At 37.0% G+C, this 17,312-nt stretch overlaps 1 protein-coding gene across 3 annotated transcripts in view; it reads right to left on the reverse strand.

Moving 5' to 3' along the window:
- Positions 1-17,312, reverse strand: part of ELAPOR2 (endosome-lysosome associated apoptosis and autophagy regulator family member 2) — a 170,852-nt gene that overhangs the window by 29,632 nt on the left and 123,908 nt on the right. For all 3 annotated transcript variants that reach the window (XM_038556669.1, XM_038556670.1, XM_038556668.1), the window contains exons 11-16: positions 9,645-9,735; positions 8,852-8,954; positions 5,946-6,083; positions 3,887-4,150; positions 2,998-3,171; positions 792-981 (exon numbers count right to left, since the gene is read on the reverse strand). In XM_038556669.1, coding sequence (XP_038412597.1) covers positions 792-981; positions 2,998-3,171; positions 3,887-4,150; positions 5,946-6,083; positions 8,852-8,954; positions 9,645-9,735 — 960 coding nt within the window. The remainder of the gene's footprint in view (positions 1-791; positions 982-2,997; positions 3,172-3,886; positions 4,151-5,945; positions 6,084-8,851; positions 8,955-9,644; positions 9,736-17,312) is intronic.

The raw sequence follows: 17,312 nt of genomic DNA on the forward strand, positions 1-17,312 counted from the left end.
AAAGTCAGGCATTTTTCCCATCCCTTGGAGGCAAAATGACAGCAGAACCAAAATGCAAATGATAACAGCAACCTCTCCTGATGGAGCATTGTGAGGCTGAGCACAAGCTTAGTAACTGACCTTGGTGCTGAAAACTAAAACTAAAATTAAAATTAAATTCCTCTGGGGTCAATACAATTGGTCCTCAAATCTGCTATACATTAGAATCACCTAAGAAACTTTTTAATTGTCATACTGTTATCTGTTCTATCACCATTCCAAAGGTTCTAATGAACTTGATCCCTAAAAACCACTAAGAGGTCATTCTTGAAACTAACCTATGCCTTCTAGTCCACAAAGATAAAAAGGACAGATAGGGAATAAAGCTCAGTACATTCACCTTTGTTAAATGTTACCAGCTTACTTTCGATATGAGAAAAGATGATGAAAAGTGATGGTAGATATTATGATTTAGATTTATACAATATTTACTATTCTTTTGTTTATAGTTTTGGTTTCAAAACTTACTTGCTTCTTAAGCTCCTAGAGAATTTGATGAAAAGTACAGACTCTCAAAAAAAAAATCTTATCACATATGAGTTAACGCATAAATTCAGAAGATGCTTGCACTCACTTAGAATGATCAATAGATCTCAACTGTAGGGGCTTTTTAACCATGTTTCAAAGTGATGATTTAGAATTACCTGTGGCCTTCATCAGTTATGGCAAACACCAACACAATGACAAGTTATTAGTACTGTAATTTTAGAATAACTGCATGCATTGCAATATAGAAACCAAATGAAGTTTACCTAGAAATGTATCTGCCAGAATGATGGACTGTGACGATAAGGCTGCTCGGAAACCCTTACTTTCAGAAGGAATAATAGTTGACTGGCATATATATGCTCCTACCAAATTTGTGTAATCATCTGACCCTGCCACCATTTCTTTTATTGTGAAGTCAGTTATATTGTTGGTACAGAGAGCCATCTTCTTCCCCTAGGAAAACAAAATCATAAAGAGGTTTCACAGAAGAGTCAGTCTCTACATTAGATCTCAAAGAGCTCGTGACTCAAATACAGCAGTGGCTGTCTCCTCATTGCAGAGATTCTGCTTTAAATGATATGGTGTGAGGCCCAGGCACTGGCATTTTTTTTTAAAAAGCTCTTGAGGAATTCCAGTGTTTAGCAAGGGTTGTATGTCATTTAAGTTATAATGAATATAGAAATTCAAGACTGCACTGCTCCTCCAACTACAAGCATCATTTGTGCTGGATGAAAGCCATCTAACTTAAGGAACTAAGTGCTATCCATGAAACCTTCAATTCATAGGATAACAAAGCATTCAAAGAGACCAGATAACTCCTGGTGAAGGTGTTAATGTCAAAGAAAAAATACTCGCTCTCCCTTCTCCTTTATTGGTCTATTGTGGCAGAAAGGTAATGTGAAGCCTGAAGAAGAAAACATAAAAGTCATATTGCAGCAAAATCCTAGGACACCATCTAAATTCTTAATAGTTGGTCACTGCAAGTGTCTTTATTCACCTACTCATTTTCAATGATGTGTAACTATTCAAATACACAAGAAGTTGAAGGGAATATGGGAGTTTACTTTTTAAATCATTTAGTCAGTTAGATTATATAATTTATAAAAACTGGAAGACTGCATAAATATATGATAGTCCAACTGCTAACAACTATAGCTTTATAATTTCTATGAAGGAATGTATAAAGGGAAAAACGAAGATGATTTTTTTGGTCTTATATGTAGAGTGAGCACATATGGGCACAAAGAAAAGAACAAGATTTATCTTTCTTAATGCATCCAGCAGTCCAAACTTACAAAATTTTCTCCCTCCACTAAGCCTTCTCATTGTAATACAGGTACAATATATTATTACTAAGCTTAAATTAAATCGTTGAAGCCAAGAAGAAAACAATGGAAAAGATCAGAGAGAAACTATTGAGGAAAGAAAGAGGAAAACAATAAAAGGAAAGGAATGAGAATAAAAAGGAAAGGAAGAGAAAGAGGACAGAAAAGATGAGGGGACAGAGGGAAGGCATAAGGACAAAAAAAATGTAATACATAATGAATTTCATTCACTGCTCTACTCAGTATTAACAGAATAGGTATTTAATATTTGATTACTGAATGAATGAACTGAGTGCCTAACCAATTGAGCAGGTTAGATCACTTCCTGTAAAATCAGAACATGACAAATACTACACCATGTAAAATTTATAGATATTTTTGAATAAGAATGTCTGTGGTCATCAGATCTCTTTTTATTTCATTGGCACAGCATCTCATAATGAAGACCATTGTAAATATTGGAGTTAATATGGAAAGAAATATGGAGGAAATGCCTTATTACATTTTCAGCTTTGCTAATGGTGTATATACATACTTTCCAGCCCTAACCTCACAGATTTATAAAAATATTGGGCATATAGTCCTGTAACTCTTCCCATTACCAGCATTAATTAAGGTTCTGCTTCTTCCCACAGAAAAATTAGATGCCATTATTTATTAGCAGACACCACCTGATCAGCTACATTTGTCCCGTTTACCTCTTTTTTTTTTTTTTTTTTTGGACAAACTTTCTCACAGAAGTATTTTTCTTTTAAAAACAGAAAATGGACAATATTAAGAACAGTAAAACTTTCTCAAACCAAAACTGCCTGCCTAAAAATAGGTAGGATTGACAGCCTAAACCACTACAATAAAAATGAAAGATCCTTAAAGTACCTACACCCTAACTCCTAGCTCTGGGATTTAATTGGCTGGATAAGTACTTTATCCACCTACTTTCTGGGTAGAAAACCAGAAAAGGCTTAGCCCTGCTGGAGAATGCTAACGTGCTAGGAAGCAACACAAGATTTAAGTAATCACAGCTCAGTTTCTGACATTTGATTGTTAGTTTCCAAAGGGATTTTATTGGGTCATCAACAGAGAAAAAATCAACTCAATCAAAGCTGAAATACAGCTCCATCTCATTTTGACAGCCAGAACTCACCTCATGCCCACATAAACTAATATTGAAGAAATGGAAGTATTTGGTTCCTTTGGAGGTAAAGCTGGGTCCATTCATTAATGAGCCCACACTGCTGAGGTTGCTGAAGTCATAGTGCAAACTCTGATTTTCTTTTTCATGGTGGAAAAAGCAGTCACTATAGCAAACTGAGTGGTCCTTTGATTAAAGATTAAGAAATAAAAAAATATACAGCAGAAAAGAAAGTATTAGCCTTGATGAAAAATGTGTTTCAGAAAAGGTTATAGGCTTAAAAACTCAGTAATTTTGTCTTAGTTATATTTTATCACATAAATATAGAGAATTTCCAAACACTAACTAGATTTTCTGGGGCAGAGTTCAGAAAAATCAGCATTTTAAAAAAATAAGTAAGTTATTCTAAGACCAGTTTCTTGTAGAAAGGTATTTTAATAAATAGCCAAAAGTCCCTGCTATGCCAGTTTTAACAGACAATAAAACCACTTTTTTCTTCATCCATAATATAGCAGCAATCTTCGTCCTTAATATATTTTAAGATATACTTGCTGATCTCCATATATTCATATGTACAACATACAGAAGTAGTTCACTCACTCTACCTTAACAGAATAAACAATAATCAATTTTAGTATTTTTGGAAAGCATTCTTATTTGGGTGCTTTTCTTAATATGTTAAGTTCCTAGTTCCCCCAGGAACTAGGGCTTTCATGGCTCATATTAAGTTTTTAAGTGCTTAGTAACTGTAAGAGGAGAGAAAACAAGAAAAAGAATGAAAAGGCAATTTCTAAATGGAACTAGCAACCTTGTAGTTCCTGGAAAAACATTAAAAGGATCTTGTGAGTTTCTTTGTTAAAGTGTGCTTTCCGAGGGATATCTGAAACACACACTCACTTACCTGAGTGCTTCTACTCCCAGGCCCACATGGAATACAAGCCTCCTTGCCATAGACCTGATGTATGGACAGGTATGTGTCTGGTGGACACTCCTTGCACTGGTTGGTTTCTTTCTCAATGTAGTGGCCTGGGGGGCAGGGGACACACGATGAGCCCGACTGTTCAGAACCGAGGGCACAGGCACGGCATGAAGACGCCACCCCATCAACTGCATTAGTGGCAGTGATAGAATAAATCTTCACCATGTCATTGATGAACCGTCTATTCTAAAAAGAGAGCAAAAAGTAATGACCTCTGCCTTGAGACTTAGTTGTACAACCAGATTGTTTTGTGCTGATATCACCAAAATAACTAAGCAGAGTGTTCCAGCCTAACAGTTTATAATCAATAACAGATTAATATTATTTCTTCTTAGTTCTTTTAAAAAACAAATCTTAACACTAAGAGCTAATTTCCATAGCAATGGAGTTCCAGGAGTTTAGCCACAATCACTAAGAGATCTGTGATAATTGGTACAAACTCAGGCATATTTTATGTTAGCAGTGTAGCAAGTAGTAAAGCCTTGGATGAGGGATTAGTCTTGAAAGACCAGGACTCTGGTCCTTACCAAACACTAACTGTGATGCCATCACACCACCCCTTTGGGCCTTCTTCTCCCTTTCCAGTACTCTCTTTAACGTATGTACAGATTTCTACTAAAAGGAAGCATAGTAGGGAGCAAAACCCTGGATCTTTCTATAATTTTCCTTCTTGTGACAATGGGTCAAGTAAGATCTAGTTTTCACCAGGCAGTGGGTACTACTTTATCAGTACAGAGCAGAGCTACCCTACTTAATGTTTTTTGTCTGAGTAAAGACAACAGGAACATGAGGAAGCATTCCACAGCACATTCATGCCCCATGTGATCATAACCCAAACACTCGTCAAGAACAATTAGAATCAAGTAACATCTGGGAATGGTTCCCCAATGAAAGCCTGAAGAGAAAAGAGAAAATGTTCTGCATTTGCCACCACAGCTCTAAGTGGTTTACCTTATTTTCACCTTGGCAAGGTCCTGTCTATGGAGATTCACAAAAATAACAGTCCTGCTACTATTGAAACATACAATGGAACTTATTTAGGGGAGGATTAAGCTCTACTCTCGTCGGGACAGTAAAAGAAAATAAATAATTCTGTGTGTTAACCCAATTGTGTGTATATACATGCTCTCCAGGTTATAAAAGGAGATATTGCCACGATTAAATAATAAATCAATACCAGTTAATGGCTCCAGGACAAATGTCAGATCATTCACAAAAAGAAGAAGATGGTCACCAGCCTTCTCAAAGTCTTAGAAAGCTTTAAAAATGTGTTTTTAAATAACTACAAGATTAGATTTTCTCTCTCTTAAGCTTTCAGCAAATATATCTGTTTAGCATAAGAACAATCCAAAGACACATTGTGTTATTTCATTTCATACATTACTACTCTCAAAAAACATATATACCATTTTTATACAAACCCACTCCATAACCAACTGCTACTCAGGCATCAAAAAAATGAAATCTTGCCATTTGCAAGGACATCGATGGAACTAGAGGATATTATGCTAAGTGAAATAAGTCAATCAGAGAAAGGCAATTATCATATGATCTCACTCATATGTAGAATTTAAGAAACAAAACAGAGGATCATAGGGGAAGAGAGGAAAAAATAAAACAAGATGAAATCAGAGAGGGAGACAAGCCATAAGAGACTCTTAATCATAACAAACTGGGTGTTGCTGGAAGGGTGGGGGAATGGGTTAACTGGGTGATGAACATTAAGGAGGTCACATGATGTAATGAGCACTGAGTATTATATAAGACCGATGAATCATTGAACTCTACCTCTACCAATAATACATTATATGTTAATTTAAGTAAAAATTTTAAAAAGACAAATCCACTCCATAACCAAATGATTGATCCCACGTTAATAAAACTAAGTCTTTTCCTCCAAGAGATTTGAGTGATCATTTTGTACAAATTTTCATTGGAAGCATCATCTTTGTATTAAAGAAAAAAAGTGCTTGGAACTTACATCTTGACCCTGATTCGTTCTCTGGAATGCCCATGTAAATGTAAATGTTGCATTCTTGAAGATGATGTGGGTATAAGCTTGTTTTTCTTTGGTTCCACCCCATGATTCCACCACATTGGTACTTTTTCTATTAATATCCTAATATACGGTAGAAAAATATAACAAAAAAGTACAAACTCAGTATTAATATATGTGTATACATTACAAATATGTGTCTTTACTTGGACCCCTGTAGGGTCAGTGAATATTTATCTGCAGAGCACGGAACCCTAGAACCCTCAAAACTTCCCTTCAAGTCTACACAAGCACTCACTAGCTTAGTAGTTACAATTTTTCCACCATACTGTCAATATAACCTGAAAGAGGTCTCAAATTATAATAGGTTTAAGGATGTGTGTGTGTGTGTGCCTGTGTGCATGTGACCCTAGTTGAGGAAATACACTTTGAAGGGAAAACATAATTCCTCAAACTTCTCACAGTAAACTTCTAGGATTCTCACAGAATAGCAAGGTTTTCCATGTGTGCCTTGAGAGATTCTGATAGGCAACTCTTGCACAGGAATTCTAAGTTCCTCCTGAATTATACTTGCAACTTCCAGGCTTCCCTAACTTAACATTAACATTACCCAGAATTTTAAGTCCATAGAATCTTCTTCTGCTTAAACCTGAATTCCAAAGGAGTTTGTCTAATATTTTATTTCTGATTTCCTTAGCTAAATTTAAGATTTAGACTATCCTACAAATGTGTTACATCGCAACCAATATGCTGTCATTAATGTGATTAGAAAGCAAATAAACTAAGTCAACCAAATAATGTAATATGCATCTAACTAATTTGAAATGAAAACCAAAGCTATCCTTGAATTTTCTAATTGGTGGTCCTTGCAGAAACCCTAACAGATGTCTTAGAAATTTGGATGGGCTTCTGTTACATTATCTAGGATGTGGACAATATGGTGGTATGAGCTCAAGATATATTTATTTCTTTCTATGATATAAACATAGGAATCAAATATTATATAGTAATCAAATATGCTGTAAAGAGATGTGTCTTGAGTTCACACCACAGACCGGAATAACAGATTGTGCTTATCATACATTACAGAATTCCCCACATCACCAAATGACCAAACCACCAGACGCACCACTTCCTAAAAGAAGCTCATAATAGACAGACGGTGCTCTGTTAAACATCATCTTTCTAGATGTTTATTCCAATAATAAATGGAATGCATTGCATTACTGCAAATAATACCATCTTACCTTGGTAATACATCTAAGATTGATTTACGAAAATAAATAACTGATCCTTACCCTCAGGAGTGCCTGGTCAAGTGAGAGACAAAAGCAGCAATACAGTCACATAATTAAATCAGTTTTCTTAAAGAATTTTAGGAGCACAATGGACAAAGTGGCTAATTTTACTTAAAGGATTAAGAGAATGCTTCCCAGAAAAGGTGAAGTTTGAGCAGCCCTTGAATTATGAGTAGGAGTTCACCAGACCAAAGAGCAAAAGGAAGAATGCCATTCTGGCTTAGAGTATCAAGGCATGAGAACTAAAGTATGGGGTGTTTCTCTAACAAATTCAGGGACTCTAAAGAGGTGTGAGCAATATGGTAGACGTGGTAAACAGAAGCTAGGCAAAGAGTACAAAAAGCCATACTGATGCCATGCTAAGAAATTTTAGGTATATTCAGAGGCAACTGGTTCTCAAATCTTAGTTGATGTTAGAACCACACTCATGGCTGGCTAAAATACAGGTATCTCAGCCCTAGAGCTTCTTATGAAGACTAGAAGAGGGCTCAGGAATCTACATTTGCAACTAATTCTCAGATGGTGCTGGTCCCAGGAACAAACTTTAATAGCCACTGCTATAGGCAGTAACAAGCCAGCAAGGGGAAGGAGGCAGATTTGTTGTGGATGCCTCCACTATTGTTTTTAGGTTTATAAAGATAATTTTGGGGGCAGCATATATGAGAGAGAATTTAGACAAAAAGAATACAAATAATGGGAGTGTGGACCTCAGCAATGACACAGAGTTTGAAAAAGAACCAACAGATTACAGAAACAAGGAGGCAGAGCTGGGAATTGATGATTTATTGGTTATTTGTGGTGTATTAAATGGATGTGTTAAGATTATTCACAATTTTATTTTACTATGACAAAGTCCTTTTTTTGGAAGAAAATAGTCTGCCTTCCTTTAAGCTGGTAGTAATCACAAATAAATATTTAAATCTTCATTGAACTTGTATATCTGGAGGAAACGTAATAGATTGCTAACTACTAAAAGACTATGGGGAAAAAGTAAAAACAATGTCTATGAAGTCACTACTTACAGTGCTAAAATCATAGGCAACAACCTTCTAATACCCACATGAGGTCTTAATAAATTTTGTATTGCTACTTTTCTCAAGCTAAGAGTTCAAATGCACAGGGCATCTAGAAAAAAATGGGCAAAATTATGACATGCACATGGTAAAGTCCTTTGTCCACATTTATGAAATTTAACAGTGAAGTCTTCTCTCTTCCCAGTGCCCTATCCCCCCATTATTTTCTATCCTCACTTATTAATATAGCTTCTTCCCTCCTGCTGGTTTGAACTACACAATGGTTATTAGAGGAGAATTTTCACTGTGCTGGTGACATATCTTTATGAAGCAGTTTTTACCAGACTGATAGTCACCCAAATCCCTTTGCTCAGACCTCCCCCATGAGGAACACAAGCTTTCCTTGTGGGCTGTACTGCACATTTCTTAATGACTTCTTTAGTTTTTTTTTTTAATTTTTTGAAGGACCTACAAATGGAAGAAAAATGGCATTTTTATCCCAACTTGCATGAATGAATGGACCCTTGAAAGAAAATGTTAAGCTTAGAAACCCGCCTTTGAAAGCCCCTCTTTCACTTACCACCATGAAATACAGAACACAGTCAGCTGAACAGAGGGTCTCAAAGACAAATGTTATTCTTCCCAGTTCAGAACCCATGGCTCCAGTCATAGATGTTGGTGGCCTATTTGACAGATTAAAATTACAATACTTATAATATATCTAAATATAGTATTGAACAAAATTAAGTCACTTTTTCCATTAAGCAGAAAGCCATGCTCTCCTCTTCCCCTAATCAATGGCTCCCCACAGCCACAACTTCTTCCTTACTCAATCTCTGCATGCCCAGACCATCCCAGTAAGGAGTCTACACAATCATGGTAATATGCTTGAATCTCCTGCGGTAAATATTACCATCTATCCTAAAGCAAGAAAAATATGACTATTTTTCACTTCAACTTCAACATAGGAAACTGAAGCAAAAAGTGATTTAAAGAGTTGTAACATACTACTTTTCAGGTAAAATTGAGACAAAACTACATTTATCAACCAAAAGATACTCCTCCAAACAACTTGGACAAAGACCTTTTCATTAAAAGCATACAAGAATCATGGTTATTATAATATTTGGATAGAATTATTGTTAAAAACTTTCAAGCTTCATCTAAGTAATATATGACTAATAGTTACAGTTTCTCAATCACCAATTCTACAGATATTCTTAAATGTAATACATTATCCTACAACAGCCTGTTATTTGGTAAGTCCATCACAACATAACCATATTTATGCAGGCAGTCCTACTTCATCTATTTCTATAGGGACACAGGCATGAGGATTCTTACAGAAAGGAATCAGAATTGGTTTTCCTTACTTAAATCCGGGGATATGCAAGTTTAAGATCAGGTAATCATTATCTGAACCTCCAGCCCCACTCTGGATATGATCTCCAGCCACCTCCCAACCTGGAAATGAGATAAGGCATCCTTATCAGTAAAAATCCCATTGCTCTTTAGGGGAAAAAAAAAAAAAAAAAAAAAAAAAAGGTATTAGTGTTTGTGTTCAAAGTTAGAAAAACTCCAAAATAATTCCCTATGTTTATACTGCAGTTGCAAATTGCATGCAGAGGTAGACTCCTAATATCATAAAGGCATTCCATATGATTCCCCAGAAAGAGTCAAATAATACATATTTTTACACAAAAGTTATTTAATAGAAAAACTAACAACAGTTTTCTCAATTGGGCTTTTTCTTTAAACTACAACAGATGGTCTTTATTCATTCTAATAAATTAAGATGGAAAATCTTAGTCTTCAGGTAACCAAGGGAAACTAGAAATTTTAAATTACTTAATGAAGATTTAGAGTCCAGAGTTCTTTCCTATAGTTTGCTGTTCCCTAATTTACAACTCCTGTTCTGCATTCATTCACTTATTTATTAACTCAAGTGGCATTCACTGAGTGCCATGAATCATAATATGCTCTAAGGTTAGAAAGACAAGACTGGGTGTCCCCTCACTGAGGAGTCAGTAGAATATAACAGAGAGAAGCACATGCTAACAACTGTCCAGAGAATGGGGAGGCAGAGCTGCACATAGAAGGTGATGGGAAGTCTATTCCCTGCACAGAAACAATAAACATATCATAGACTGAAATGGTCACATTAAATGAAAAAGGACAAGTATCCCCCACATGCCATTATTTATTTGTTTTATATAAATATAAATATTTATATTTATTATTAAAATTTTGAAACTACAAAAAAAAAATTTTTGAAACTACAGAAAAAATTAAATATGACAAGTATACTTTTAATCCCATCACCCAGAATAAAACCACTGCTAACATTTTGAGGAGTTTCTTTTTACTAACTTTGGATAAACAGGTTTTAACATCATTGAGGTCTTATTACTGACATTTTGTGTCATGGCCTTATATGTTAACACTATTGCATATGTATTTGTATGCATAAATACTTAAACATATTCATGACTTAATAGTTTATCATGTAGACAGATATAATTAATACCCATAATTTGCCAGATCACACTATTGGACTTCCCTCCTTTGACCACACATCCAGTTTAACCATTTGGATTATTTTTACCCTTTAGGTTCTAAAAATGACACTGCAATAATAAATCTATTTTTTGTAAAGCTTTTCTATATTTTTTTTAGAAAAGAATCCTGAAAGAATTATCAGGTAAAATAAAAATATTTTTAAACTGTGTTTTGTGCTATTATGGTGATTTGGAAAGCAATGTGTGTCAGGGAGGAATATTTATTAATGGTAAAACTAAATGAAAAGAAATGAAGCAATTCATACTTCCCTGAAACTTCCCACTTCCAAGTGATAGGCTCTTAACATTTCAATGTATTTCTTTTCAATTTTATCTAGTGTACACTTTAGCATACCATAGATTTTTTTTAAAAGATTTTATTTATTTATTCATAGAGACACAGAGAAAGAGAGAGGGGCAGAGGCACAGGCAGAGGGAGAAGCAGGTTCCATGCAGGGAGCCTGACGTGGGACTCGATCCAGGGTCCCCAGGATCAAACCCTGGGCTGCAGGCAGCGCTAAACCACTGCGCCACCGGGGCTGTCCCATACCATAGATTTTAATGCATACTCTATATTCTGATTTTTTCATTTAGCACTGTCCTCTAATTTTTCTCATTAAAATCAGATTACATTTTCCCATTAAAAACCCTTACTACAGGGGATCCCTAGGTGGCTCAGCAGTTTGGCGCCTGCCTTTGGCCCAGGGCGCAATCCCGGAGTCCCGGAATCGAGTCCCACGTCAGGCTCCCAGCATGGAGCCTGGTTCTCCCTCCTCCTGTATCTCTGCCTCTCTTTCTCTCTATGTCTATCATAAATAAATAAGTAAATCTTTAAAAAAAAAACAACCCTTACTACATCTAATTTTAATGATTTAACAATGTTACATGCTTACATTATAATTTTATTTAATCATATCCCATTATTGAAAATGTAGTTTGCTTTCTCCTAATTAACACTAAAGTTAACGTATTTTTCCACAATTTCATTCTTCACATTTTTACATTGTTTCCCTGCTACAAATTCCCAGAAATGAAATAAATGGGTTGGAGAAGAGGAACATTCAAAATTCTAGAAACACTGTTAAATTGTTTTCCACATGACTGCCATTTTTAATGCTTGCATAACATTTCTTCTTCTAGGGCAGTGTAACTTTCATAAAGACAATCGTTTGCTGGATATTTAGACTATTTTAACTCCTGTTATCACAGATAATGCTTAGTGACCACCTTTATGTGTAAACAGTAACTTGTCTCCAACTATGAACAACTTTTAGGCAAACTTTTGATACGTGAAGATTTATTTCTGTGTATCTGTTCTGCAATTTTGTACAATTCAAACTGAGAACACGTGAATCTCCCAAGTACTCCAAGTAACACAGTTAAGCTGGTCAAAGCACATCCACTTGAACCCCATGACTAGATGACTACTCATGACATAGCTGTTACTGGGTCTCTCAATTTGGCCCCCATTCTTCTCAGTGCTATTCCTCTCAGAGCTGGATACTCAACTGTCCAGGCAGAAAAATATACATCACATGGGGGAAGGGGCAAGACGGCAGAAGAGTAGGGGTCCTCAACTCACCTATCCCTGCAGACTTACCTAGATAACTTTCAAAACATTCTGAACACCTATGAATTCAGTCTGAGATTTAAAGAGAGAGCAGCTGGGATTCTACAGAGAGAAAAGTTTTAGCTTCTAACAAGGTAGGAAGGTGAAAAAAAAAAAAAAAAAGAATAAAGTGGGGGAGGGGAACCATGAGTAGCCAGGCTAAAGCTAAGCAGTGAGAACCTCTAGGACAGGAAAGTCCAGCCCTGGAGAAGTGGGAACTTTAAAAATCCGTGCCAGAGTTTTCCCTGACAGGAAAAGTGCTTAGCAGAGAAATCGGGCAGACTCACAGGAGGGGCAGTAAAGCCTCAAGATTCCCAGAGTCACTATAAGAGGATGGGCACCCAGAGGAAAGCTCACTGTAAACAGCGGTCTGATATTGGTAAAGGGGAGGAGAGCCACAGCCCTCCAGGGCATTTAGGAGAAGCCAGTCGGTTAGGCAGGCCAGCTCTGGAGCTGCCTTTACCCTAGAGCCTGGCAATGGATGGAGGTGGCTGTGCCCCACTCCCTTCAGGAGAGGCAGTCCCTGGGAACATGGGTGCATTAGCACAGGACCCCAGATCCCAGGGCGCACAAGCAGACAAAGCCAGCGATCCTGCACTCCCCCGGAACAGGTGAAAGCGGGGAGGGCACAGGACAGCAAGAACTCTCCTGCCGCTGGGCACCCTGCAAACTGTGCAGATTAGTGCACCCAGGCCTGCCCCCAGAAGCATCTAGGCCATTGCGGACTGAGAGACTGTGATTAGTTACTCATGGGGAGCTTGACTCCAGAGTAGGAAATCTAGCCACTGCCATAGTTGTCTTTCCTCTTTGTTCCACCTTGTGCCTGGGAGGGGTGGGGCCACCAGGGAACAAAGGCCTCACAGGATAAACAGCTCACACTGAGCCCAGCGCCTGGCAGGGGGCAGGGCATCTCCGCCCAGGTACAGACACCTGAGAACCAGTGCAGCAGACCCCACCCCCAGAAGAACTACTGGAAGAACAAGGGAAGAGGAAGATTACTGACCAAGTAGCACTGGAAAGCTCCAGGACTGAGAGAAAATAGTATACAGAAGAATTCACCACAAAAGAAAGAACTGAAAACAGTACCCTCTGCCATAGTTATAGAATTTGGAATTCAATACAATGTCAGAATTCAATTCAGAAGTACAACTATAAAGCTACTGGTGGCTCTAGAAAAAAGCATAAAGGACTCTAGAGACTTCATTACTGCAGAATTGAGATCTAATCAGGCCAAATTTAAAAATAGATTAAATGAGATACAATCCAAACTAGATGTTCTAATTGCTAGGGTTAATGAGGTAGAAGAAAGAGTGAGTGACATCGAAGACAAGTTGATAGTAAGTAAGGAGACTGAGGAAAAAAGAAAAAATAATTAAGAGCTCACAAGGAAAGGCTTAGGGAAATAAATGATAGCTTGAGAAGGAAGAATATACGTCTAATTGGGATTCCAGAAGAGGCTGAGAGAGAGAGAGGACCACAAAGTATATTTGAACAAATCATAGCTGAGAACTTCCCAAATCTGGGGAAGGAAACAGGTATTCAGATCTAAGAGACAGAGAGGACCCCCACAAAAATCAATAAAAACCATTCAATACCGTGACATTTAATAGTGAAACTGGCAAATTTCAAAGATAAAGAGAAGATCCTTAAAGCAGCAAGAGACAAGAAATCCCTAACTTATATAGGGAGAAATACCAGATTAACAGCAAACCTATCCACAGAGACCTGGCAGGCCAGAAAAGGCTGGCAGGATATATTCAGGGTCCTAAATGAGAAGAACATGCAGCCAAGAATACTTTATCCAGCAAGGCTGTAATTCAGAATAGAAGGAGAGATAAAGAGCTTCTAGGATAGGCAGAAACTGAAAGAACATGTACCACCAAGCTGGCTCTGCAAGAAATATTAAGGAGGACCCTGTAAAAGAAAGAGGGAGCCCAAAGAAACAATCCACAAAAATAGGGAATGAATAGGTAATACGATAACACTACATTCATATCTTTCAATGGTTACTCTGCACATGAATGGGCTAAATGATCCCATCGAAAGATGCAGGGTATCCGACTGGATACAAAAGCAAGACCCATCTATTTGCTGTCTACAAGAGACTCATGTTAGACCTAAGGACACCTCCAGCCTGAAAATGAATGGGTAGAGAACCATTTACCATTCAAATGATCCTCAAAAGAAAGCTGGGGTAGCCATCCTTATATCAGATAAATTAAGGTTTATACCAAAGACTGTAGTAAGAGATGAAGAGGGACACTATATCATACTTAAAGGGACTATCCAACAAGAATACCTAACAATCATGAATATTTATGTCCTAAATGTGGGAGCTGCCAAATATATCAATCAATTAATAACCAAAGTAAAGAGATACTTAGATAATAATACACTAATAGAAGACTTCAACATGGCACTTTCAGCAAATGACAGGTATTCCAAGCAGAACATCACCAAAGAAACAAGGGGCTTAAATGATAAACTGGACCAAACAGATTTCACAGATATATACAGAACTTTCCATCTTAACACAACTGAATACACATTCTTCTCAAGTGCACATGGAACTTTCTCCAGAATAGACCACATACTGGGTCACAAATCAGGTCTCAACTGATACCAAAAGACTGGGATTGTCCCATGCATATTTTCAGACCACAATGCTCCGTAACTAGAACTCAATCATAAAAAGAAATTTGGAAGAAACTCAAACACATGGAGGTTAAAGAGCATCCTACTAAAAGATGAATGGGTCAACCAGGAACTTAGAGAAGAATTAAAAAGATTCATGGAAACTAATGAAAATGAAGATACAACCATTAAAAATCGTTGGGATACAGCAAAAGCAGTCCTAAGAGGGACATACATCTCAATATAAGCCTCCCTTTAAAAACTGGAAAAAAACTCAATTACACAAGCTAACCTCACACTTAAAGAAATTGGAGAAAGAACAGCAAGTAAAATCTACACCAAGCAGAAGAGGAGCGATAATAAAGATTCGAGCAGAACTCAATGAAATAGAGACCAGAAGAACTGTAGAACAGATCAACACAACTAGGAGTTGGTTCTTTGAAAGAATCAATAAGATACATAAACCCTATCCAGCCTTATTAAAAAGAAAAAATATTCAAATTAATTAAATCACGAATAAAAGAGGAGAGATCACAACCAATACCAAGGAAATACAACCAATTTTAAAAATGTATTATGAGCAGCTATATGCTAAAAATTAGGCAATCCAAAAGAAGTGGATGCATTTCTGGAAAACCACAAATTACCAAAACTGGAACAGGAAGAAATAGAAAACCTGAACAGGCCAACAACCAGTGAGGAAATTGAAGCAGTCATCAAAAACCTCCCAAGACATAAAAGGCCAGGGCCAGATGGCTTCCCAGGGGAATGTTACCAAATGTTTAAAGAATAAAATAATACCTATTCTACTAAAGCTGTTTCAAAGGATAGAAAGGGATGGAATACTTCCAAACTCATTTTATGAGGTCAGCATTACTTTGATTCCAAAATCAAAGACCCCACCAAAAAGGAGAATTATAGACCACAATATCCCTGATGAACACAGATGCAAAAATTCTCAACAAGATACTAGCCAATAGAATCCATCAGTACATTAAGAAGATTATTCACCATGATCAAGTGGGATTTATCCCCAGGATGCAGGGTTGGTTCAATATTTGTAAAACAATCAACGTGATATCACATTGACAAGAGAAAAACAAGAGCCATATGATCCTCTCAATAGATGCAAAGAAAGCTTTTGATAAAATACAGCATCCATTAAAACTCTTCAAAGTGTAGAGATAGAGGGAACATTCCTCAACATCTTAAAAAGCCATTCATTAAAAACTCACAGCAAATATCATTTTCAATGGGGAAACACTGAGAGCCTTTTCCCTAAGATCAGGAACACAACAGGGATGTCCACTCCACCACTGATATTCAATATACTACCAGAAGTCCTAGCCTCAGCAATCAGACAACAAAAAGAAATAAAGGCATTCAAATTGGCAAAGAAGTCAAACTCTCCCTCCTCGCAGATGACATGATACTGTACATAGAAAACCCAAAAGACTCCACCCCAAAATTGGTAGAACTCATAGAGCAATTCGACAGTGTCGCAGGATACAAAATCAATGCCCAGAAATCAGTGGCATTTCTATACACTAACAATGAGACTGAAGAAAGAGAAATTAAGGAGTCAATCCTATTTACAATTGCACCCAAAAGCATAAGATATCTAGGAATAAACCTAACCAAAGAAGTAAAGGATCTATACCCTGAAAACTACAGAACACTTCTGAAAGTAATTGTGGAAGATGTAATGAAATGGAAAAACATTCCATGCTCATGGATTGGCAGAATTAATATTGTGAAAATGTCTATGTTACCCAGAGCAATTTACACGTTCCATGCAATCCCTATCAAAATACCACGGACTTTCTTCACAGAGTTGGAACAAATAATCTTAAGATTTGTGTGGAATCAGAAAAGACACCGAATAGCCAGGGGAATATTGAAAAAGAAAACCAATGCCAAGGGCATCACAATGCCGGATTTCAAGTTGTACTACAAAGCTGTGATCAAAACAGTGTGGTACTGGCACAAAAACAGACATGTAGATCAATGGGACAGAATAGAGAATCCAGAATACCACACACTCAACTTTATGGTCAACTAATATTCGATAAAGGAGGAAAGACTATCCATTGGAAGAAAGACAGTCTCTTCAATAAATGGTGCTGGTAAAATGGACATCCACATGCAGAAGAATGAAACTAGACCACTCTCTTGCACCATACACAAAGATAAACTCAAAATGGATGAAAGATCTAAAGATGAGACAAGATTCCATCAAA

The sequence above is a fragment of the Canis lupus genome, chromosome 14 (assembly GCF_011100685.1).
Source record: "Canis lupus familiaris isolate Mischka breed German Shepherd chromosome 14, alternate assembly UU_Cfam_GSD_1.0, whole genome shotgun sequence".
NCBI lineage: Eukaryota > Metazoa > Chordata > Mammalia > Carnivora > Canidae > Canis > Canis lupus.